Here is a 24699-nt window from a genome sequence, read left to right as displayed (position 1 = left end):
TTAAAGATAATAAAAATGAAGTAATGTAATACCTGCCTCTATTTCTGCTCCATTGTGTAAACTTTCTTCACAAAAACTGTGCAATATAAAATCTTTGGGTAAAATATAGCAGTTCTATTAGTCTAGAAAGGTGGCAATCCCAACCAATATTGTCTCCTTGTGGTATTTTGACTTCACTGCTCTCTCATGTCTTTATTAATATAGATGCAGACCATGATACTGAAAGATAACATCTCCTTAAACTGGATTAATTAATTAATTGAAAATAAAATGATTTCGCAAGGGACAATACCTTCTTGGTAGCCTGGAAGGTGTTATGCAATCATTTGTAATGGCTTCTCTGCAGGAAACAAATGTTGTTTCCAATTGCACTTTTTTTTTTTTTTTTTTTTTTGTGTGTGTGTGTTTATTTTGGAGAACTGTTCCACACTATTTTTCTTGGCATTTCAGGTTTTTGAAGAGTACCAAAGTACTCATAGTCAATATATATTGAGCTCCATGCTGACTCTTTTTTTCATCAGTATGTTGGCCTTCAACCAGCCTTTCATCTATGGTTGTGAAGCACAGCAGCTCCCATGGGCTTCAGCAAGACTGTGAGGGAGCTGTGGGCCATGTGTGAGTCTTACATGCATGCTGCTTACTGCCCCCAAACAAAGGCAAGCCAAGGATTGTCTTGTTGGCCAAAGCAAAGGGATGCCATGTCATCTCTTGGGTAGGTGGGAGATGGCAGCAGTCACCGGCATTGGTACAGAACAGCTTTCTAGGGGGTTAAGGCTTATGCGTGTGTAAGGTATGTTCCTCTAATGTAGCACTGATTAGTGCAAGGACTTGTCTTAGTTTAGCTGGTTTTGTCCTGCCTTATCATTATGTTATTTCTTACTTGTATCAAAATACCCCACTTTACCTGGGGGCTCACCATAACTTTAGGACAGTAGTTATTCTATGGTGCTTATGATCTAAATGGAAAGGCAATATTGTCTGCCATTTTACAGATAAGATATACATCAATAGAAGGTTAATTCTAGAGTTTCAAGGCATTTCAGTACTAATTCATTTGAGAGAGTGATGGAGGTTTTCAGAAACCTGACTGTAAATGACAGGCTTGGGTTGGGAAGTTATGTTGGAAGTCTGTGCAGATCAGACACAAGTTAGTGGTAGAACTGGGGACAAGCTACTCAGTTCAGGGCTTTAAAACTGTGGCTTAGCTTCCTCATTTTGTGGCTCATAATTTCCATGGGAGCAATGTGAGAAGAGGTGGTTCCTCTTAACTCATGTCAGCATTAGCTTCCTTACAAATGATAGCCCTCTGGCTTCTCTTGCACATCCTGGATTGTGAAGACTTTGCCAAAGGTGTGGCACTGTTGCAAAAAAAAATTGTTAACTGTAAATTCACAAGAAGTCACCTGCTGGATCAACGCTGAACTTGGCAGGGCTCTCTTCAAAACCACCTATTCTGGTCCTTCTCCAAGGGAAGCCAAAGACCAGGTGGAAGAAGCAGTCATTCTGGCATGGTAGCAGGTAATTTTGGGACATACAATGACCCTAACAGAGTATTTCTGTATGCCACCAGTTCCTTTAAAGGCTCGTAGAATTCAGCTGTGACTCTCATTACATCTTTGGGTTTGGTATTTATTTATTTTTTCTGCTTTTCCATGGTTCATTAAAGGCTGCTTCTTAGACATGATGATACATCAAGAATTCCCCTGAATCTTACAACTGATTCTACTTGCTATTTTGCATTTGACTTATGGAGGTATCACATCCTCTTATATTTTTCCAAAGAAATACTCCTATGCAGACAACTGTGAAATTCTACTGACACTATAATAATAATTTTAAATAATAATTAAATTTTATAATTAAATTTTAAGTGAATAACATTTTGTATTATACACTTATTTCTATCGGTACTTAAGAATCAATGAAAAATTATTTGCAAACACTTCCTGTTAATTCTGCAGTACCCGATTAGGCTTACCTATCTCAATAGTGTTTTGAAGTACTTCTCACCACTAACAATTGTGAGATGTAGTTCTTGAAAACAAGCAATAACAATAAAAAAAAATAAATAATAAAAAAATGCCTCCCTGTGAAAATATGTTACACTGTGACACAAATCCAATGTAGTTGAATTTAAAGCACGCCTCATTTCATTGTGTTTTTATACATAACATGAAATTAGGCACTAACTATATGTAATGTTTATTTTGTCAACTTCTACTTTCCAGAATGACCAAGTAATGATTTTTTTTCTAGGTAAAATCCTCCTCTATACAAATTAATAGCTTTCTAGGGACTGGGCAGAGTAGAGTTTATTTACTGCTTCAAATCATAGATTATAATAAGTGTAAAGTTTCAAATTATCAGTACTGTATTTCGATTGAATCTTTAATGCAATACTTAGCTCCTCAAACGCTTTACTTTATACTAGAGGCATATACCTTAATATTTCTTGTAGCTTGCTTAACAAAATGATTAGTTCTGATCCCAAGCTTTAACTACATTAGGCATTATTTGGCAGAAAGCTTAGAGGAAGTTTTATGCAAAGTCAGGGAAAATGAAACACCTGAGTATATGGAGCAAGGCTTGAGTGAGAATTACTTAGGTGGAGAGAAACAGGTACATGAATATTTGCAAGTGGATCTCATAAGTCAAGGTCAGAATCAGAATATACTTATGCTGCTATAAGTCAAGAGGAATAATTTTGGAATAAATGGAATTTTTACAAGTCAGTATAGAAGCAGAATAAACTGCTATACTAATCTCCTCATAAACACACGTCATTAGACACATTAAGAAAAATGCAAGCATCTGTTTGCCCTGAACCAGCAGTGAGAATATCACACAGAAAGAAAGAAGGCAGATGAAAGAAACATAAGCTTTTATATGATTAAAAAAGAAAAAAAAAAAAAAAAAAAGATGCTGAATGGTGACTTAACTGGGGATTATCATTTGCATTTGCAAGTAGTATCTCTGTTGTAAATGGGTACTGTAATTACAAAGAAACTAGTGAGAAACAAGGCAAAACGTAATAATCCAAATCAGTTATATAGTATGCATCATGTTTATCAGAAAGAATATGTAACAGATACCCCATTTCTCTGTTTTGCTTGCAAGAAAACAAAGCTTGATTCAAAATTTCTAGGTACAGGCCAGTTTTCTTATAATACAGTCAGAGACAATCAGTACTATGACTGACCCCATTCCTTTGACACTGTTTTGGCATGCTGCCAAAAGAAGCAAAATATGAAGAAGACATTATACGTAAATAGAAAAGCCAGTATCAGTAAAAGAGTTATTGTCAAATCTGTGTCTCTTACATAAGTTGGTATTGTTTAGCAGCATCAGTAATGTTTCTGTCCTAAAGAGGTTCTCTTTGATGTCTGCGGTTGGAGTCTATGAAAGTTGAATGTCCTCTGCTTCTCTTCAGTTCCTTCCTGGCACAGAATCCTATTCTGCAAGTGGAATTCCTGCAGATCTGAGTGGAATGATGGCACTGAGAAGGGTTGATCCTCCCCGGTACAGGAGCTGCTTACATGTACTGGTATCCTCAGACAGAGGGGGAAGAAAGTGTGCTTCCCCCCTTTCATAGTCTGGTTTGTAATACAGAACCTGATCCAAAGCTGGCTGAAGTCACAGAAAGCTGCATTGCATCAGAACCATGAAGATAAGCTTTTCCAAACCATTTTTGTACAAATAAAATAAAATTGGTTGAAAAAAAAAGAGAAAGGTAGATTTTTTTATATATTTTTTTTAATTTTTCCTGTTTGCCTGTTTTTAGACCACAGTCTGATCTGAAGCCCACTGTGGTGAGAGGGTCTTTTTTTGCAGTACTGTTTGGACTAGACCTAACCACAGTAATATCACTGCCATGTTATGTGGTGACTCATTGCCCTGCACTCAGCTGGAAAGTGTTCAAGTCAAGCCCAAATTTACACCAAAATACTTACTGCATTTTTCAGATTACATGTAAGTCCAATAATCTTTGGACACGGCAGAATAGATTCAACGTTTAGCACTTCCTCCTGAACTCATTTATTTTTTTCCCTCCCTCTTTTACTCTCACGCCCCTGCACCCTCACGCTTTCTGTGACAGCAAAATAGCCTGAGTCAGTCAAGCAAATACAAGCACCTTATGAGGTGTGACTAACTTTTGAGCACAGACTTTTTCTTTCGCTGCTGTTTATAGATGACATAGGAACACTTGTTGGCACTGTGGCTAGCTTAATGGACTTAAAGCTGGTAGTGAACAAGTGAACTAGAAACATGGCAATATTTAGCTTTCTGATCGTCTGCTTTGTGATCAGCGCTGACATCGCCTCCTCTTGCCAGAATACAGATGACTTTGTGGGTGCCAGTTCTCCAGGAGACATTGTTATAGGAGGCTTGTTTGCAGTTCACAGTGAAATGCTGCATCCAGAAGAGCATCCCATCAAGCCAGTCATTCAGAACTGTGCTGGGTGAGTAACATGAAAATTACATACATTACAGAAGAGATCACTGGCATCTGGCTTACACTTCTCATATTAAGATCAACAAAATCTGTTTCTCTTGCATTTCTCAGTCTTTAAGAAGACGTTAGACATCAAATAAATCAATAATTATGTAACACAATGACAAAGAATGGGAAAATTACAGTAGAAAATATTATGGCTGTCTGATGAAGGGAATGATTATTTGATCCTATTTCAGTCTTCATATTTAATCAAATAGCCTTTGAGGTTTGTGCTGAACAATCATTTAATTGCCCTGTAAATACCAATTTTTGGCTATATGTCTAAACTAGTCTGCTGTGCAGTTCATTATTTGTTATGAAGTTGCAACCAGCTGGTTTGATCACAAGCAGTCTTCTCTATTTTATCTAAGCACATACAGAAGTATGTAGCTCACCCCACAGGGCAGATCACTTATAATCTGTGATAGCACATTGCTGACTAGATTGTAATTGTTGTAATCACTGTAGTTATTACATCTTGTACTAAAATTACGACATTATGTTACGGGATAGGAAACACAGACACCATGTCATGTGCGAGTTCAGCTTTCGAATGTACATCAAAATAAGTCTTAAGTTGTCTCAAGACTATTTGAAATTTATTTTGGTTTGTAAGACTTGTAACTTCAGAAACCCTAACCTGAGATGACCATTGGTTGCATTGCAGGCAGCCTGTTGTAGCACATTTCTGATTAAGAAAGTGTTATCATGTCCACTGGCAGGGAGGACAAAAGCTGTACTAAATTTGTCAGGTTTACAGAGGCTTTAGGAATGTTTATGCAACCACTGGAAGACATCAACCTCTGAAATTTCTTCTTCTATTCTGAAATATTTAGTCATCTCTTTGCTTCAAGCTTTTGTTGAAAATAAATTCATTTTTTAAAAATATGCTTGCTGGGTCAGATGGAACAAATTGCAACAGCCTCACTGGCTTTGACAAATACTTGTTGATATCACTTGCAAATTTTCACATACTGTAAAAAAAAAATGGTTTTAGCACCAATTTTTCAGAAAAGCATTTTTATTCAAGCATAGTTTACTTTTTTTTTTTTTTGACTTTGCTTGTTTTTCTATTTAGGTGAGACAAAATATATGATTTCTGGTTTTTTGTTCACTTGTTTGTTTGTTTGTTTGTTTTGTACACTAAACCCAAGCAAATTGCATTAAATGTAATTTTCTTTCAATAACTGTCAAATTCTAAAGGATATGCTCAAAGAACAAACAAACAAACACACAAACAAACTGTGCTTCAGCCTTAATCCTAGAAATGTTTTTCTAAAACGAAACTTGTGTGTTTCCTGACAGCTTCGAAATTCAAGTTTTTCTTCAGACACTTGCAATGATACATGCTATTGAAATGATCAACAATTCGACATTATTATCTGGAGTTACTCTGGGCTATGAAATCTATGACACCTGTGCAGAAGTTACAAAAGCCATGGCATCTACTCTGAGGTTCCTGTCTAAATTCAATTCTTCTAAGGATATTGTAGAGTTCAAGTGTAACTATTCAGACTACATACCAAGAATTAAGGCAGTCGCTGGAGCCAGTTACTCTGAGGTGTCAATGGCAGTTTCAAGGCTGCTGGCATTGCAACTAATCCCACAGGTAGGTCTGAGGGAATTATTTCATTTTGGACAGAGGGTCAAATTTACCATGGCTAGAAGAAGACGTGGCTCTGATTAGAGGGATTGCGAGTCACATCTTTGTTATACAGCAGGATTTGACTCAGCCTGAGAACATCAGGAGAGGTGAGATTGAACTCCAAATGGAAGGCTTGATCCACTTGCCTAAACAAAGGCAGGTAGGGCTGTTTTATATGCCCAAGGTACACCCCTCCATATGGTCTTCAAGCATGGCACTGTGTTTTTATCAGCCTGGCAGCACCACTGGATTGTCCTGCTTTGCTGTGATGGTTACTTTAGAGTACTTCAGTTGCCACTCAGTGCCTTTGTTCAGGCAACCAAATTGCACCCACTGTGTCTAGTTTAGCTGGCAGTGAATATAAAAATGCCCAATCCCAAGTTAAAAGCCAAGGCACAATCTAATTCAGCCAGAATTTGGAAATTCTCTCCTGCCTGTGAGAGATTGGATTTTGGAGTCTGGAAATGTTTAGAGAAATGTTGCTCTAAAATACAGTTTTAGTTCTGCTGCTCTTCAAGGAGCTGCAGAAGAGAAGGAATACAACCCTGTAGATTTGCACTGGTCCTTCCCAAAACACCCTTCTCTATTTCCAACCTGTCTAGTGCTAGTACTAGTGCATACAGTCCCATGCTCGCACTTAGGCCAGTGCTTCTGCTACCACTTTAACTCCTGTAGAGAAGTTGGGGTCAAAGCCAGGACTTGCTGTCAACAATGAAACAGGAGATCCACCTCCACACCATCTTCTGCCACAAGTTAGGTATGGTAATTTAACATATATTATCTTACTGCAAAGTAGCAACATATTAAATAAACCTGCAAAATACTTAAAATCTGAACTAAATATAATTCTAACTGAATCTTTTCCTCTGCAATTGTAGGAAATAATTATGATCTCCAGATTCACCATAGGAACTATAGTTGATATATAAATTAAAATGCCACACTTCAACTTAATTAAAAGGCAAGTGATGAAACAAATATGTATTGTGACATGGAGATGGAAAAGGTGACTCAGCAGATTTTTCTCATCTATAACATCTGACATTGTCAATAGTAGACTATTATCAATAGGGGATTAATACTGATAGTAATCTGCTGACAGCATTAAGTTTGGCAATCTCTCCAAATAGGTGGCTCTCATTTTGGAAAGTTTAGATTTATTGTTTAGGAACTGTCAAGCAATGTAGGAAACACAAGTATAGGGAAAAAGGAAAGAAGGAAGGAAGGAATTATACAAGTATCAAAAAGCAAATAGATTTTAATAAAAACTTTCCAACTATATTTTTTCTTGCTACATTCACAAGAGAAAACAAAAACAAAAACAAAAACAAAACAAAACAAAAAAAGAATAATTTCTTTACATGAAAGAATTAAGAATGATTATATTATTCTTCAGTACCTTTTTTTTTTTTTTCCAGTAGGCTCTTCTAACAGACCTTATGACCCCTCTAAAATACACTAATTAAATTTTGGAGAGAAAGTATATGGTGGGTGAAATATAATATACTCAGTGTTAGAAAAATACTGCAAAATGTAAGTGTACTAGAAATTTGAATAACTCCAACAACATTTGAGCACTTCTAGTGTTTTAAGTGTTGTCTTGAACAGCATGCTGATGGTATCTCAACAGATTAAAGCAAAATCCTTATACCAGCATACCTGTCATAAGTATTTTGAAAGGTTTTATTCTCTGCCTTCACCAAAGCAATTAGGTGCATGAGGATGAAAAGAGTGGAAATGGTACCAGGCATGGGTCTGCATCCTAACAGCAGGGTGAGGAATTCTGCCCCAGTTGGGTGCACCTTGGTCATGCTTAGTCACGGGAGGAGGGAGCCCCGGGTCAGGTGGGATGAAGAAGTCGTGGCAGCTTTGGGTGTCTCAGCATCCTTTGGAGGAGAGCTCTTCCATAACCTAACTGTTCTCTCCTCCTTAGGTCAGTCCTGCATCGTCGGCTGAAATCCTCAGTGACAAAATCCGGTTTCCTTCATTCTTCAGGACTATCCCCAGTGATTTCCACCAGACTAGAGCAATGGCCCACCTGATCCGTGAGTCTGGGTGGAATTGGATCGGAGTAATAGTCACTGATGATGACAACGGGCGCTTTGCTCTGGAGAGCTTTGGGGTCCAGGCCATGTCAAACAATGTTTGCATAGCTTTTAAAGAACTGCTGCCTGCCTATCTCTCTGACAAAACCTTTCACACCAAAGTTGATCATGCAGTCGAGAAGATTGTCAAGGAAACGAGAGTAAATGTTATTGTAGTCTTTATGAGACAGTTCCACGTGCTCAAGCTATTTAAGAAGGCAATTGAGAGAAATGTAAATAAAATCTGGATTGCAAGTGATAACTGGTCAACAGCAGTGAAAATCAGTACGATGCCCAATATCAGACAGCTGGGAACTGTTGTGGGATTTGGATTTAAGAGTGGAGACATATCCACATTCCAAGACTTTCTGAAGAACCTTCATGAAAAGCCCACTGAAAACAACAAGTTTTTAGGTGAATATATTATGCTTTTGTCAGTCTGTGCACACCTGGAATATTATGATTTTCAAATGTGCATTTCAAATCAATCCCAGGATGATCTGATGCAAAATGTTGAGAATAAACAACACATCTGGAGAGATGACTTTTTGAATGCCAACATTGAACCTGGATTTATCCATAGTACTATACTTGCAGTCTATGCCATTGCTCACGCCATTAAAGGGCAATGCAAAGACAGAAACTGCAAGGATCCCTCTGCTTTCACTCCCTGGGAGGTATGATGTTAATTCTTTCAGGTGTCATTCTCTCTACGTAACTTCCTTCTCATTTTTCCTCCCACATTCCTGGGTTTGCTGGCTTGGTCCTTGTACCAAAATGCCTTTTTATTCCTGTTCCTGCCTTTCTTCACCACTGCATGGGCCAACTGAAATCACAATCCTTCTGCCAGAGCAACAGTTGCCAATTGCTGCAGTGTTGAAAGCCAGTTTTGCCTTCCTTGTTTTGGCCCCTGCAGACACAGAAGCTCCAGGTGCTAAGCTATGGCTGTGTCCTGCTATAGATAGAGAAGAATTACTGCAATTCACACCCACCATCTCCTTCCTCATGGATACAGCAGCAGCAGCTGGAAATGCCTGTCTCCACCAATGTGGATGGGATCGTTAGCTGCTGGGCTTCAATAGCTACCCCAACTCTTCCCACATCACCTTTAAAGGGCATGCAGAGAAGGCACCAGCTTGGATGAAGGCTCCAGTCTGTAGTCTGCTTGCTAACTTACTAGCTACCTGTGCAGGATAGAATAGAAATCTATAGTCAATCTATGGCTGACTTATCATCTGTTCTGCTACTGATGGTTGGCCTTGTTGCTGCAAACCACTGTAACACTCAGCACCAAGTGCTCTTGAGTGACAGGGATGGTACAGAAGAGGAGTTTCCCAAAGAGTTTCAATTTCCCCCTCTGTGTCCCCAGTTTGTCCATGTCCAGCTTATATACCTCTATAACGAATCTTTACTTGAAATTGAAAAAGCAACAGACCATTCTTCTTTCTGATCTTGATTTATATTGAAGTGACTGGTAGGAAAATGTGGCACAATTCTTAAGATGGGTTAGGTACTTGTTATCAGACTCTACTGAGTGGGAAAAGGACAGGAAAAATCAGACGAGTAAACCTGACCTGACCTTTTACCTGAGAACCTGCTCAGAAGTATTCACTTTTACACACTTTTACTCAGAGGATTAAACAAAAGTTCATTTAAAAGTCAAACATCTACTGAACCACTCTGACTTGCTCTGACCTCTTATCATGGGTCAGGGCAGGTCAAACCAAGATAGGAGATTTGAAAAAAAACAAACAACCCCTCCCCCCCCAAAAAAAAACACCCAGTAACAATCAAACTCCTACATGAATTTGTAAATGCAGATGGGACAAATTCAGGACTGATCTACAGGGGATGTTGAATTCATCATTACTGAATTAAATCCCAAACCACCTAAATTAAAAGTCCTGTTAAGAGGCTTAGAACTCATGAAGTAAACCAAAAGAGAGTTATTCTCCCTGTGCTGTTTTCATAATACATTTTCTCTACACTAAACTAAAACCCTTCAGAAATCAGCATACTTAAAGCTAGGGATGCAACTAATCCTTATCACTTATCTCCACATACAGAGAAACAGCACTGTTATTGCTATTAAACACATGCAAAAATAAATATCAATTAAATCATACTGTAGCTAGTTATTAGCTCTTTCTGTCTGAAGCTCAAGATGTATTCCAAAAGTTTTATTGTTTCCATAGTTTTTTAGGGAAATTGAAAAAGTGGAGATGAGAAAAAAATAAATGAGTAGCCTGAGGATACAGAACAACAACAATAAAAAAATCCTGTTCAATCCCACAAGACTTTGCAATGTTCAACTAAAATGAAATATCATTTAAAAGCACACTTACGTTTTTCATAAATTTGTAGATATGCAGTGAGAATGTATGAACTCTCATAAAAGTGATGTTATATCTGAAAAAATAACACATGCCAGATTTGTTTATACATATATATGCCAGAGACTTTTAAAGTCATATATTTGTCAGCATTTTCTTTAAATGCTACGACTATCACAGAAAGATCTATGTAAGATTGTGCTTTTCAAAAGGCAGTTACATTCAGCCATTCACCAAAACCTTGGAGTTTTTTCTCATTAATTAACCCCTATTACTAAAAATTGTTAAGCTAGCAAAGGGATAAAGCCTTTGCTTTAATTAGGAGCCATAGTGGCTAATGAAGGACTTTTTATGGTCTCCTTGTCAATGGGGAGAAGGTAATATGAGCCTTAATCTCTCCTTCTCTAGATTCACACAGAACTTTTTAAACTGTTTGTGATAATGTAAAGAGAAATTTCACCCTACTGTACAGAATGGGTTGTAACATTAAGCTGGATAGTTGTCTTATCAAAGAGTGCTTGCTTTGATATTTCCTGTGATTTATCAAATATAGCCTTGCTGTCCATTGTTATTGTATACCACCTCATCTGAGCAAGCTGGCATTTAGTGTTCATTTCACGACTTGGTGTCCCACCTTGCAATAAGTATAAGAGTCACGGGTGAAAACAATACTAAAGTAGATATTTCCAGACCCTGGGGGAGGAAGTCTGGGTGAAGAAGTCTGGGTTGCCAATTTCCTTCCTTACTCTGGAAGGAAATGTTGTCCATATCTACTTTGCTGACAGTACAGTAACAACAGGAGCTTCATTCACAGTCATTCTTTACAAGAAGGGAAGTCCCAAAGGCCATTGTTTCCTGAAGGCAAAATCTTTTTTTTCCCAACATTTTACCAAAACCTCCAAGGCTGGAAAGGAAAATATGAACATGGCTATTTGTAGACATTGCATAGAATTAAGAAATGATTATTTGTGCTTAATAGTATTTTTTTTTTAAGCCAACAGGTTTGTCAGAATAATGTAAATCTGTATAGGATGTCAGATTAACAGTTATACAGATCCCTTTTAAGATTTTTTTTCACTCCTAAAAAGCAATATATTTTTTTCATTTGATATTAGCATATATATCTAAAAGTATTGAGTGTATCCCACTGAAATGATATTGATATGTCATCATTTCTTCTGTTCAGCTCCTTGAAGAACTCAAAAAAGTTAGAGTCATCGATGATGATAAAAAAATCAAGTTTGACTCCAAAGGAGATATGAGAACTAGTTATGATGTACTTCTCTGGAAAGAAATTGATGGTCACATGGAAATCACCACTATGGCAGAATATGACACAGAGAAAGGTGACTTTATCTTTGAGGATGATGAGAAAAAGAAAGAATTTCTGAACTTAAAGGTAACCTTCAGTTTGTTGACATAACACCTGAAATTTGCTTCATATGTGTTTTTCTTCCTCTGTTAGTCACAACTAAAATATGTGTCAGCTAGAAATCTCTCATGTACTTTCATGTTTTCCATTTGGAGTGAAGCATCCTCTCTGGATATATTCAACTACCATTATATATTTTGAGAAGTACTTGAGCCTGTAAGCAGGCTCAGTGATTTGAAATTGAGTTATTTCTCCAGAATGCTCTTGAGAGGTTTCGAAGCTAATCTGTCCTAAGGATGCTATTCCAGAATCTTGAATTGGGTTTTAAAATGGAAAATACTTATAAATGTACCCTCTCTTACATAAGGCAACCATTTGTTTTGTACATGAAGACTCATATCTGCTGACTTTAATGTTGGGGAAAAAAAAAAAAAAAGAAAAAAAAAAAAAAGTCTTGTTGATTATTTACTCCTGTTAGAGCTGGGGTCAGCACAATTGAAAGAGTATGAGGTAGGCAGCACCATCTGGAGCCCTGGCACTGGTGTAGACAGGACTGGTGGGTGGCCCCAGCCAGTTCCAGCTGGGTAATGTCATCTGTGCATGGGTGAAGGCTTTGGTTTATTGTGTAGCTCTAACCGAATGTGGCTGTGCTGCAAAGCACTCGCTGCTAATAGGACAGAGGAAAGGCAGTTCACTGGGTGGGATGAATATAGTTTTTATGTGAAGCCTCAGCCAGCAGGAAAGGCTGAGGATAGAAGAGGACTTCACATTTTGTCCCTTTTTGTGGCACAGCCCAGGATGGCAAGGAAATGCCTCCATCTGTTTGTGAGCCCCATCTGGGAGGGAGAAGAAACAGCAGTGTCCCTCAGGACTGCTTCTCCATTTTATAAAACTTGTCTTTGGAAGAAGGACCTGAACTCAGGCCTTGTGAGAAGGCCCTGATCACACACTTAAGAGTGGGGCTTGGAAATTCAGGGGTGGTCTGCTGAGGGTGAGGCATGTTAGAGCTGTGGTTCAATGCACCCACAGAGCTGGGGTGTATGTCCCGGGGTGTCAGGACCGCACTTGTGATGTGGTCCACCCGACTCCCCTCTCAGAGGCTTCTGGGCTTTCTCTGGATATGGATATGGATCCTAGAAGCCTAACTTCTAGTTTCAAAGCTGGATGTGGATTTTTAAAGGTATAGAAAATCACACTGAAGTAGGGCCAAAAAAAATAATAAAATTATCAGGTAGATAATGCCCCATCCTGTCACTTCTTGAGCGTGTGGAGAAAATGCAAGAAACATTGCCTACATTGCCTTTTTACAACATCATTTTCAGATTCCCTTACAATATGTTAGATACAAAAAGAGATTTCAAACCATAGTGTTACTGGAGGGCTATTTTAAGAGTTCATTGTAATTAGTAACACCTGAGCTGATTGATATATATTTCATTCTCTGCTCACTGCAGAAGGTTCGATCAACATGTTCCCAGCATTGCAGACCAGGACAGATGAAAAAGGTTACAGAAAGTCCACACACATGCTGCTACGAATGTGTTTACTGCCCGGAAAACCATTACAGCAATCAAACAGGTAAAAGAATTGTGATCCAAATAAAAGCTGATTTAGAAATCAATGGAATTGTTTGGTTTGTGTATAACGAGCCTTGGAAACCTTGGGTATAATTTTGGAATGAGATTAAAATATTTGTTTATGCTTGGTTTCAGAAATATGAAAGGGAAGAACACTCTTCAACATATAAAACTTGGTTTAAATACTTTTAGAAGACCAAGCTTTAAACAATCAGATTTTACAGTTGACTAGCACTATCCTTGATTTGGATGGAAAGTCTGGCTGACATTCCTGAGACCACATGAAAATAGAGCCTTGCTTCCATATCTTTCTGCAGGACAGCCAGCCTAGTGGAAATATGAAGTTAACTATTTTGCATGCTGGCACTTTTTTTTTTTTTTTTTAATCTTAAACAGGAGCACTGTGAAGTCAGATATGACCATACAGTAGTATTTTCTAGTGTCAAATCCGATGTGTACTTTACTGCCGGTTCATTTGTAGTGTGAGTAAAGTTTTTAAATGTCAGAGAGTAAATACAGAGGAGAGAGAAGAAATTAAGAAATTTGGTGTCTTTAAAAATATTGATAGCTAGCAGAAAGAAATTACTTTTTATCCCCTTTTCTACTCAAATAATAATGAAATTTCTCCCTATTGGGCAATAGGAATTTTACAGAAAAAGCTCTCTTTGAAAGCATAATCTACAGCAATGTTTATTCTTGCTGTTGTATTTCAAAAAATCTCTGAGAAGAGAAAGTATTTTTTTCTTGTAAGACTAGGTGGATGAAAGAAACACAGTTCCTTTCTGGGTGGACAACCAATTCAATCCCAAACTACCACCCTGGTTTCACTGTGTCTTTCCAGAGCTAGCCACTGCTGGCTCCCTGGGGCCCCAGCTCCTCTGCCAGGACTGTGTCAGCAGCAGCCAGAGCCATCAGATTTACTGTGGGTTCTGAATTTATCTTCCTTTTTTCTGCTTTCAGATATGGATTACTGCTACCGGTGCCACAACAAAACCTACTGGGCTCCTGTGAACAGTACTACGTGCTACAGGAAGACGATCCAGTTCCTCAGCTGGACTGACTGGTTTGCTATTTTCCTGCTCCTCCTCTCTAGCTTTGGGGTTGTGCTGATTTTCTCCATCAGTATCATATTTACTAAAAACTTGAACACGCCGGTTGTAAAGGCATCCGGAGGTTTAACTGTCTGCTATGTTATCCTCCTCAGCCACTTCTGCATTTTTTTAAGCACCATCTTCTTCATAGGTGAACCCACAGAACTCAAATGCAAAACTAGGCAATCCCTCTTTGGCATAAGCTTTGCACTTTGTGTTTCATGTATTTTAATAAAGTCGCTAAAAATTTTACTAGCCTTTAGTTTTGATCCCAAGCTGCAGAATGTCCTGAAATGTGCATATAAACCTATTCCCATTGTGGTCACCTGCACTGGGATTCAAGTTATCATTTGCACCTGCTGGCTAGTATTTAGGACGCCTTTCGTAATGCAAAATTTCTCAATTCCAAGATCAATAATTCTGGAGTGTAATGAGGGCTCTATTGTAGCTTTTGGGATTATGTTGGGCTACATAGCTGCTCTAGCCTTCATCTGTTTCATATTTGCCTTTAAAGGCAGGAAGTTACCAGAGAACTACAATGAAGCTAAGTTCATAACCTTTGGCATGCTAATCTACTTTATAGCATGGATTGTATTTATCCCTGTCTATGCAACTACGTTTGGCAAATACCTGCCAGCAGTGGAAATCATTGTTGTTTTAATATCCAATTATGGGATTCTCTGTTGTACGTTTCTTCCTAAGTGCTATATCATAATTTACAAGCAAGAAACAAACACGAAGTCTGCCTTTCTCAAGATGATTTACACGTACTCTTCCAAGAGCGCAGGCAGCGTTGCTGTTAGCCAGATTTCCTTGGATTCAAAGTCTTCCAGTTCCCAAGCTACCGTCTCAGGCTCCTGTAAAGCTGAGAAAAACTCTGCAAATGGAAACTGCCATTTTCAAGTGCCTGGGCAGAAGCAAATAAAAGAGAAAATTCTTCCTAAAAGTGCAGTAAGGCGTGTGTCCAGGAAAAGACTGTCCAGCATATGACTGGTCAGCGCTGAAATATTGGAGGATGAAAAGCTATTTTAGTGAGCCATTCCTTTTTCAGGTCTCCCTCCTTTCGGTACCCCCCAAGGAGAACAGACCACCCGAAATTCCTCCAGCACTTTAGCAGTTACTTATTGATAAGCTTGAAAGGCTTTGCCTGGTCACAGGGTCCAGCATCTCCCTCCTTTTCCCCATCCCACTCCCAACCCACAGGCCCTCTGAGCCAGGCAGAAGTGTTAGGAAGGTTTTACTTCTCACAGAAAAATAGGCATGCACATATGGGCTTACACCACCTTTTCTTATGTCTTTGCTGCCCAATTGGTTAAGGAGGTTTTCTTCTCACCCAGGTCTGTTTTACAGATCAAACAGAGCTCCCTCCTAGCCTTTGTTTTGCTAGGATAAACAAGCTCAGTCCTTTAATCTCCACTTTTAAGATAAGCTTTCCATTCTTATGAACATCCAAGAGTAACCATTTTCATTTGGTACATGTGAATCCTTTTTCTTTAAATAAATAAATAAATAAATAAATCTCTGCCCAAAATTACATGCCTTATTCCAGATGTGTGCTACAGCAACTTTCAAAATTCCGTGTATTTACCAGGGTGAAAATGAGCTAGAGATAGGTCTATATAAAAATTGAAGGATTTCTCTGGTGCTCTATAGTTAAATGTGTGTTCATCTACTTTTTACCTATACTAAGAGGAGACACATTGATTCATCTCATGCAACTCCTGTGACTCATGCAGAGAGAGGACCTGTTATGCATGTCCCCAGGTGTGCTGTCAGTTCAAAACTTATGAACATCAATTTAGCATGAATAATGCAATGACCAGAATCAACATGAATGCATCCTGGGAATTTTAGTTTCCTTGATACACGTTTAAAAAAAAAATCTAATTTTCAACAAGAACACAGTAATGCACTATTCCAATACATCAAAATCATGCAGGAATGAACTGCAGTCAACTGCACTGGCAGAGTCTCTGAGGCTCCGTGACTATAGGTACGCAGCATCTTCTGTGCGAGTGGTACACTCCGAGAAGGAGGAATTTTTCAGTGGACAACTGTTCTGCCTCTCTAAGGCAAAGAATGGCAAAGTCTTTCTCATGCTGAGAAGGCCACGGCTGGAAGGGTTCTTCAAACACTAAACAGCAGAGCAGTGGTGCCAGTCTGGGACTGGGAAGAGCTCTTGTCTGTGTTCATAAAACCCCTAGCCTGGACCAGAGAAATCATAGTTTGCAGTTTTATGTTCTATGGGTGTTACTGGGAAAGAATGCTAACTTCTTCAGTTTTGTCCATTTGTTTAGATCAGGAATAATTGGACACTCTGGCAAGCCAGAATGAAGTTCAGTAGACTTGATGTTACACAGACATAAAACATTGTTTTCTACAATATATCTGTTTTTCTATCATTTCTGTTTATATGTTGCAACCCATGTCTATATGATTTTCCTAAGATTCTGTTAAAAATATCTATGGATCACATTTCAGCAATGGACACAGGTAATGAAATTATTTGATGTCAGCATATACGTTGTATGCATCTGTGAAGACATTTTAAAGTAATTTAAATGGCAAGAGTCCAAATTACATATAAATTTCAGCAGTTATGTTATTTCTGTAGCTGATTAGAAGAATGAAGGTTTATGCACATACATTTATGTGATAAATGCTGTTTATGCATCAGTTGTTATGAGTACTGTTCGGTATACGAAGCTATGTATGATTAAGGTTAAAGTTCCTACAGTTTGGCTGCCAGTGCAGCAAAATGTCTCTCCCTCAAAGAGGAAAACGAAGCTTACATCACACAGTGACTTTCAGTGCTAAGCTGGTTAGAAAAGCTAATTTGGCTAGAACGTTGTACGTGTATTTATTGTTCTCAAAAGTGGTGAGCATATCATGTCTCGAAAAACGGGATGATTAAAGCCATGTTGTTATTTAACATTGAGCTTGTTTATTTAATTTCCTTACCTCTCCCTATGAACTTTGGGTTGGCCTTGAACTGCAGCAACACACCTACCTGAGCAGTGCTTCCACCTGGCAAATCTGTGAGCTTTTTGCAAGTGTCCTTCAGGTTGGCAGCCAAGCATGGGAGGGCGATTCCCCCTGCAGGACATAGAGGAAAGTGCCTTGGGAGAGCTATGACAGCACTATGAAGGTGTCTATAAAGGTGATCTTTAAGGAAGGGCATCACATGGGGCAGAATTCCAAGGGAAGAGCATAAAATAATAAGCATGAAAAGAAAAAAAAAAAAAAAGAAAAAAAAAAAGTTTTTGTTCTTCTTACTGATCTAGTTTTAAATACATCCCATGCCTCCTCCTCTCCTAGGAAGCTCTCCACTGCATACAAACTTCTCCACTTCAGTAGTGCCACCAAGTCCCCTCTGTTAATGACTTCTGTGTGCTATGTCTGCCTCTCCAGCTACTCATATCTTCTCTGTAAAGCACAATCAATGAGATCTAGATGAGAGGATGTAACAGATTTACTAGCTAGCCTTGGCAGGAAAAAGAGAGAGGGAGAGAGATACCAAGCTGTGTTGTGTATGTTTTTAAATGTCTGTATTGGTCAGACTGCGTAGGCTGAAGAGGTTTGCTCTTCTTTCTGGCTCAGGGCACACTCTGCTTTCTTACTTTGAAAAGAACCCAACACAAATGGTCAGAGTGCTAACGCGTCCATCTTTGTGTTTTTCAATTCTGAAAGTGATGGAGAGGACATATGGTCCCCAAATACAGTGCTGTCCAGAGAAGTCAAGCATAGAAGTGCTATTTGTTGACGTCCGTGGGAGGCTGCTCTATTATGGTTTTATGTTATTTCTTGTAATAATACTGAATGCCCTCTAAAGCCAGTATCAGAAACTGTGCAACATCCTTAGAGAGAATGAAGACTGTGAAGGTCACCAATTTCTCAAGCCCTCTCCTCCAGGGCACAACTCCCTGAAGATGTCTGCAGCAATGTCAGCAGCAGCAGATGTCAGGAGCACAGGTGTCCCTCATCTTTGGCACCATTCTGTGCTCTGATGTCCTTTGGCAACAGCTGTGAACTGCTTACCTGAGCTCTGGGCTTCCTCCCTACACTTGTGCCAACTGCAGCTGGAACAGCAATGAGTGAAAGCACAGGGCGCCAGCATTACTAGTGACTAAGAGCAGGATCTGGGATGCTGCTCACAGTGTGTGGAGCTGAGCAGACCCACCCCAGCCGTTCTGGATCTTCCCACCCTTCCCAGCTGGGTCTCCAGGAGCAAGGAATGATGTTATGCCTCTCTGAGCTGGAAGAAGAGCTACAGGCAGACTATAACCCTGGTCTTATCCTCTAGGTTGTTTCTTTTGGTGCTCCTCCGTCTCCCTCAGGACATTCTGAAACAAGGCAGAGCTGCTCTGTGTGTGTGCAGAGAGGCACTTGTTCTTCATCACCAGTATTTTTCATAGACAAGAGAAAGACAGAGTGTGGCTTTTATACAGGGCTCAAAGAAACGTGTTTTTCTGTATGTATAATGGCTCGTTTTCAGGAAGAAATTCAATTCCAAAATAAAATGTGGGAGGATTTTTTTTTTTTGTATTAGATAATGGAATGGCTTTGATGGTTTTCCAATAATAAGGACATTTAGTTATTTTGATGATTTCAGAATGCAAACTATGTGTGAGTAAGAAAATATCAACACGGGACTATTTACTGAATAAAAAAAAAAAAAATAGTTTTCTTGAATGTTTTTCCAGAATGAAATGTTGTTCAAAAGATATATATGTATATATATAGATTAATATCAACGATGCTAGAACCCATTCTGATGAAAAAGATTGTGATTTTCTCTACTCAACAACTTGCTTTCAGAAAGAGCTGTCTACCTCAGGCTCTGTTGCTGGAAAACAGGGAACAAAGTTCTGGCTTGCCAACGATGCAAGGCTTCAGACTCGTGCCTTCAGTTCTACACTGACTTTTTGTCTTTCTCTTAGTATTTGTTGCGGTTGTTTGCTTGTTTATTTTCCCCGATGATATTTTTGGTCTTTATTTGAAATAAAGGTTAACTCTGACCAGGACTTGAAAGCAAATACATGCATAACCAGTCCCCCAGACAAAACAATACAGCACCAAAACCCCCTTTTCCAACTGAAATAAGCACTAGAGCGTGTCGTGTGGGGTCTGGGACCCCCGGGGGCAGTGCTGGGACCCCCGGGGGCAGTGATGGGCGCGGGTCTGTGTTGAGGGACCCGGGCCAACCCTGCGCCGAGGCCCCCTTTTCGCGTGGTTTTCATCTCGACGCTTGCAGGGCAGCGCCGGGCGAGGCGAGGCGAGGCGAGGCGAGAGGCGGCTTCTCGGGGCCGGCTTCGAGGCCCAAGGGGCCGCCCCTCGCAGCGGGCTGCCCGCGGCCCCCCTCGGGGGACGGCTTCCCCGGCGGCCCCTCAAGGCGGAGCCCTGGCCGTGTCGGTGTCCGTGTCCGTGTCCGTGTCGGTGTCCGTGCAGAGCCAGGCCCGGCCATGCTCCCGCCGTGCCTCCGCCCCAGGCGGCTGCTGCCAGCCCCGCCGAGCCGCCCGGCCGCCACCGGAGGGGGGCCCGCCCGGGGACCCGGAGCCGGCCGCGGTAAGGGCAGGGGTGCTGCGGGGGGCCGCGGTCACACCGGGGCTCCCAGGCGGGATGGGGACGGTGTGGGGCGAGGCAGCTCGGGGCTTCTTCGCCTCTCTTCGCCTCCTGGCCCAGGTGGCCAGAGGTGAGGTGGGAGGGAGGGGGAGAGCCCCGGAGATGCCCGCTGGCGGCTGAGTCCCCCAGCGACCAGAATGGGCTGGAAGAGGGGTTCCCTTCCCACCCCACCCTTGGCAGGCTCCCTCGGTGCCATGGGCTGTTTGTTTTTCATCTCCAAGCTGAGCAGGCTCACAAGGTGGTTGCGAGTTACAAACCCTCCAAGTTCGACAGAAAAATCCTCCTCTGGACTGGTCGCTTCAAGACGGAAGAAGAGATTCCTCCAAGGATCCCGTAAGTGTCCTGACATGGTCCTGCTGAGCCGAAGGGAAAGAGGTGGGGTGTGCCTGAGCTGAAGCTTTTCCGAGGGGTTTGAACCAGCCAGCAGCTCCAATACCAAAAGCTTTGAGACAAATTAGAGGGCAGAAGAGTTTCCTGTGCAGGTTATAGGTTAGAAAGAAAAAGAATCCCTTATTGGAGACCTCAGAGTCTATGCTTAAGAACTGGGTCACGGGTAGATAGCCTTGGTCATATATATATGTGTGTGTTTGTGTGCACATGTATGTTTGTGTAGATAATGTGTGTGTGTGTGTGTATATATAAAATGGCTTGTTTATTTTGTTTATTCCTAATGTGTAACCAGAGAAGGAAGTTGTTAGTAAACTGTGTTCTGTTTATAGCTCCCATAAAGGCTCTAAGGGAGCTGACAGTCCCAGAATGATTACATCAACCAAATTAGAATTTATTATTGCTTGAAGAAGAATTTGATGGAAAAAAAAAATAGATACAAAGGTTATGAGAAAAACATCTTTTCCTCCCCAAGGCAAATCCAAGGAAAACCAAGTACTTGACATGGTCTTAGCCTTGCGTTGACCTGCTTCTCACCTCAACTTGGTGGAAGTTACTGTTCCCCAAGGGAAGGTATGAAACCCCTGCAATGCCAACTGCTGCCTTTTTCTTAGGCTGTGGTGCCTTGCCATGGTGTCTCTCTCCGGGACATGGCTTTTTGTCATCACAGTACGTCCCTGCCTAGGGTGGTAGGTTCAGCACAAGCAGGATACAGAGCCATGCACAGCAAGTGCATCCTCTAGCTGCTCCTCTTACTGTTTGTTCCTGACTGCAATGCTGCTGTTTCCCAAGCTGGGCAGCAGCTTTCTAGAGGGTCTGACATCTCTTGCTCCATGTTTATCCCACAGTCTTCCCTTAGGGAAAGGTTCAGGCAGCTATAAAAGCTTTGAGTGGCTGGACAATTGAAATAGTGGAGAGGTGTTTGTAAAGGCTCATGCCTCTGCTGATCCACACACATGCAAACAGCTTGCTTCTGGTATGTCACCACTTTCTGTTTTCTGCACAAGTGATGTCTTTTTAAAAATCATCATAATATGCTAAATGAAGCTAATTTTACGACATTGAAGCTGAACAGTGTCACTGTTTAACTGTCAATAAAGAATGCAAGATACTGTTACCTTTAAACAAAATCTAGCCACTGAAGATATTTTGTACTAAGGCTCAAATCTGTAGCCCTTGGTCAAAATGTTTTTAAAAAAACAGCAAAGAGCTGTTATGAATTCACAGGTTTAGCCAGAGTCTCGATGAAGGGTTGAGTAACACAGGCCCTAATGTGCAATTAGAGATGATAATAAGGTCTGCTTTCCTTAAAGCAGAGGCAGAAAGCAAGGAGAAAGTGAAAATCTGCTTCAGAAGATTTTCAATTAGTGTACTATGAAATATGATTAGGTTAATAAGCCAGACTAATAACATTTGCAGTTTTGCTTTTGTTCTTACAAATGGATCCTAGATTAATGGTTTTATGCACTGATCTGTAGTGCGGTTTGTTTTAAAGAGGTTGTGTTTACCACTGTACACCACAAAAGTGGTGACTTAAAACCACAGGCACTGTCAGCTATCAACAAGAAACCTGCCACACACAACGTGTGTGTGTGTGTGTGTGTTGTTGGGCATGGGGGTAGTGTGGCATAGCTGCTCATGACTTGTCCTCCACCATTCCATTAAGCCTTCTAGAGAAGTAATGGATATATGTGTGCATACATAAAGTCAATTTAAGAAAATATGAAAATTGTGCACAGTAGCCAGTATTACATTGGAAAATCCTAAAAACAGTACTCCCAAGTATAACTCCTGGCTCAGGAGATGGCTTAGCTGAAAGCCTTGTGAGGACTGTAGTGATATGGAGACGTCCCGCACTCCTGGTGCTCAGCAGCACGCAGCCAAAAACTCGGAACCAAAAACTGTGTGAGCGGGAGCTGCACCAACAGAGCTTGCTGGGCTGCAGAATGCCTCTCTGACAGCAACTACAGCCAAAAGCAAGGGCGGATTTCATTACTTTTGCCTTTGATGATGAGGAAAATTAATCTTTAGGTATGCGTTCTTGTAATAGCAAGCAGGCTGACATCAGCTGCCAACTTTAAACAATAAAGCTGCGGCTTTTTTAAAGAACTGACTAAAAGTTCTAGCTCAGAGCAACACAGACTGTTATAATCACATAATCTAAGCATGTAAAGTCCCTAACCTACAGTGTACAGGATGACATCTTAACAGGTTAGGTACGACAGCAATTTATTTATAAAGATTATTTTGAATAATCATGGAACTTGCTTCCATCATTTCTTGTTAACACCACATATACATGTATTCTTCTATCAGATTAAAATAGATAACCTTCCCCCCATTTCACGATGTTTACATAGAATTTAAGGTGGGATTTCTGGTACAATTAGCCCAAATATTTAAGTGCAAATACTTACTACACCAATAAACATTTTTTTCCTAGCTCAAAATGTTCCTAAATACACTACATGTTGTTTTTCTATTGGAAATGGATTAGGGTCACAAAATACAAAGCTCTTGGGTGGCAAAAAACTAAACATCATAGCAATCTAAAGATGCTTGCTTTACAAGCTACTTTATTTTTTACTCTGTAGTGGTGATGTTCATGATGTTTTGAGAGATTTTTTTTTTTTTTTAAATGATTCAACTCAAAAACTTTAATTGCAGGCCAGAGATGCTAGACAGGGCAAGGAACAAAGCTCGAGTTAAAGCTTGTTACATCATGATTGGCCTTTCCATTGTTGCCTGTTTTGCAGTGATTGCTTCAGCAAAGAAGGTGAGTACATTGCTAGCTAGCTAACATGTAGCATATTTAGAAATGATGTAATTCAGAGAGAAATTAATGGAGAAAATTCAAAGAGCAGCAACTTACAGCTGCCATAATCTCAGGTAATGTTCCTGTTACCCTGGAAATAAAGCAGTAAGTGGGTGGTGGTTCCCAAGATCTGATAGCATTCCCCAAGTGATGGTATTCACAACATTACTCTTAAGGAGGTGCTTTGCTTCTGCAGGCTGCTGCACGTCACGAGTCGTTAACAAGCTTGAATTTGGCAAAGAAGGCCAAGTGGCGGGAAGAGGCTGCGCTAGCAGCGGAGTCAAAGACGAAGTAACTTTACGTGAGGTGCCAAATGTTGTTGTACAAGGAAAGTTAACTGTTATCAAGAACAGTTAGGGATTTCACCAATAAATGGGCAACTGCACTATTACACACACTAGGGAGCTAACAATAGTAATTACAAGATCACAGAAAGAAATTGAGGTCTTCTTAAAAGATACTGTACCTACCTGTTGCATATGATTAAAACCAGTAATTAATATCAAAGATGATGAGGTAGTTTCCTGAGTATGGAAGGTAATGGGCTGACCTAGTTTCCACTGTCTGCCCTAAAACTCTTCTTTCAGGCTTGATTTTGAGCTCTGTTAGATTAAAGTTCCTTACTGAAAGATTAGTTGTATTTTTGGAATGAAAGATTAAATACAGCAAAGACCAAGCAGTTCTCTCCTACGTAGAAAGGCTGAGAGCTGGGGCTGTCCAGCCTACAGAAGAGAAGAGTCTGGGGGGAACCTTATTGCAACCTTTCAGTACCTGAAGGGGACTTACAAAAGATGGGGAATAACTCTGCTCAGTCTGATAATGATAAGACAAGGGGGAATGGATTTAAACTAAAAGATTTAGATTAAGGGCTAGGAGGAAATTCTTCACTCAGAGGGTGGTGAGGCCCTGGCAGAGGTTGTCCGGAGAAGCTGTGGATGCCCCATCCCTGGAGGTGTTCAAGGCCAGGCTGGATGAGGCCCCTGGGCAACCTGATCTAGTGGGTGTCCCTGCCTATGACAAGGGGGTTGGAACTAGATAATCTTTGAGGTCCCTTCCAATCCAAGCCCTTCTATGAAAGTACTGAAATTGCAAAAATAAGACATGCAATTCTAAGTACATAACAAATTTATCAGCCAGAACATTTCAAGTTTTATATACCGAAGGGAGATTGGGGTAAGTGAGGGTAAGGGAAACAGATTGGTAATCCCATGATTTCTCAAGTCCTTACAAAATTCATGAGAATTCCCACAAGTGGTTGGTTCTGCATGTGAAGACAGG

The 24699-nt window shown here is 40.3% G+C and overlaps 2 protein-coding genes across 2 annotated transcripts; both read left to right on the top strand.

Annotated features, from left to right (window-relative positions):
- Positions 1–4266: 4266 nt before the first annotated feature.
- GPRC6A (G protein-coupled receptor class C group 6 member A) lies at positions 4267–15587 on the top strand (the record flags this gene model as incomplete). Its single annotated transcript, XM_084283506.1, has 6 exons — positions 4267–4460; positions 5801–6104; positions 8074–8901; positions 11744–11956; positions 13384–13507; positions 14467–15587. 6 exons carry the CDS (start codon positions 4267–4269, stop codon positions 15585–15587), a joined length of 2784 nt encoding a protein of 927 aa, XP_084139632.1.
- A 4457-nt stretch (positions 15588–20044) lies between these two features.
- Positions 20045–23716, top strand: FAM162B (family with sequence similarity 162 member B; the record flags this gene model as incomplete). The annotated part of the gene is made up of 4 exons (XM_084285309.1): positions 20045–20162; positions 20441–20552; positions 23274–23382; positions 23618–23716. Exons 1-4 carry the CDS (start codon positions 20060–20062, stop codon positions 23714–23716), a joined length of 423 nt encoding a protein of 140 aa, XP_084141435.1. The 5' UTR covers positions 20045–20059.
- Positions 23717–24699: the final 983 nt, after the last annotated feature.

The sequence above is a fragment of the Netta rufina genome (genome assembly GCF_964035555.1).
Source record: "Netta rufina genome assembly, chromosome: 3".
Taxonomy (NCBI): domain Eukaryota; kingdom Metazoa; phylum Chordata; class Aves; order Anseriformes; family Anatidae; genus Netta; species Netta rufina.
This window is presented reverse-complemented; position numbering and strand designations above follow the sequence as displayed.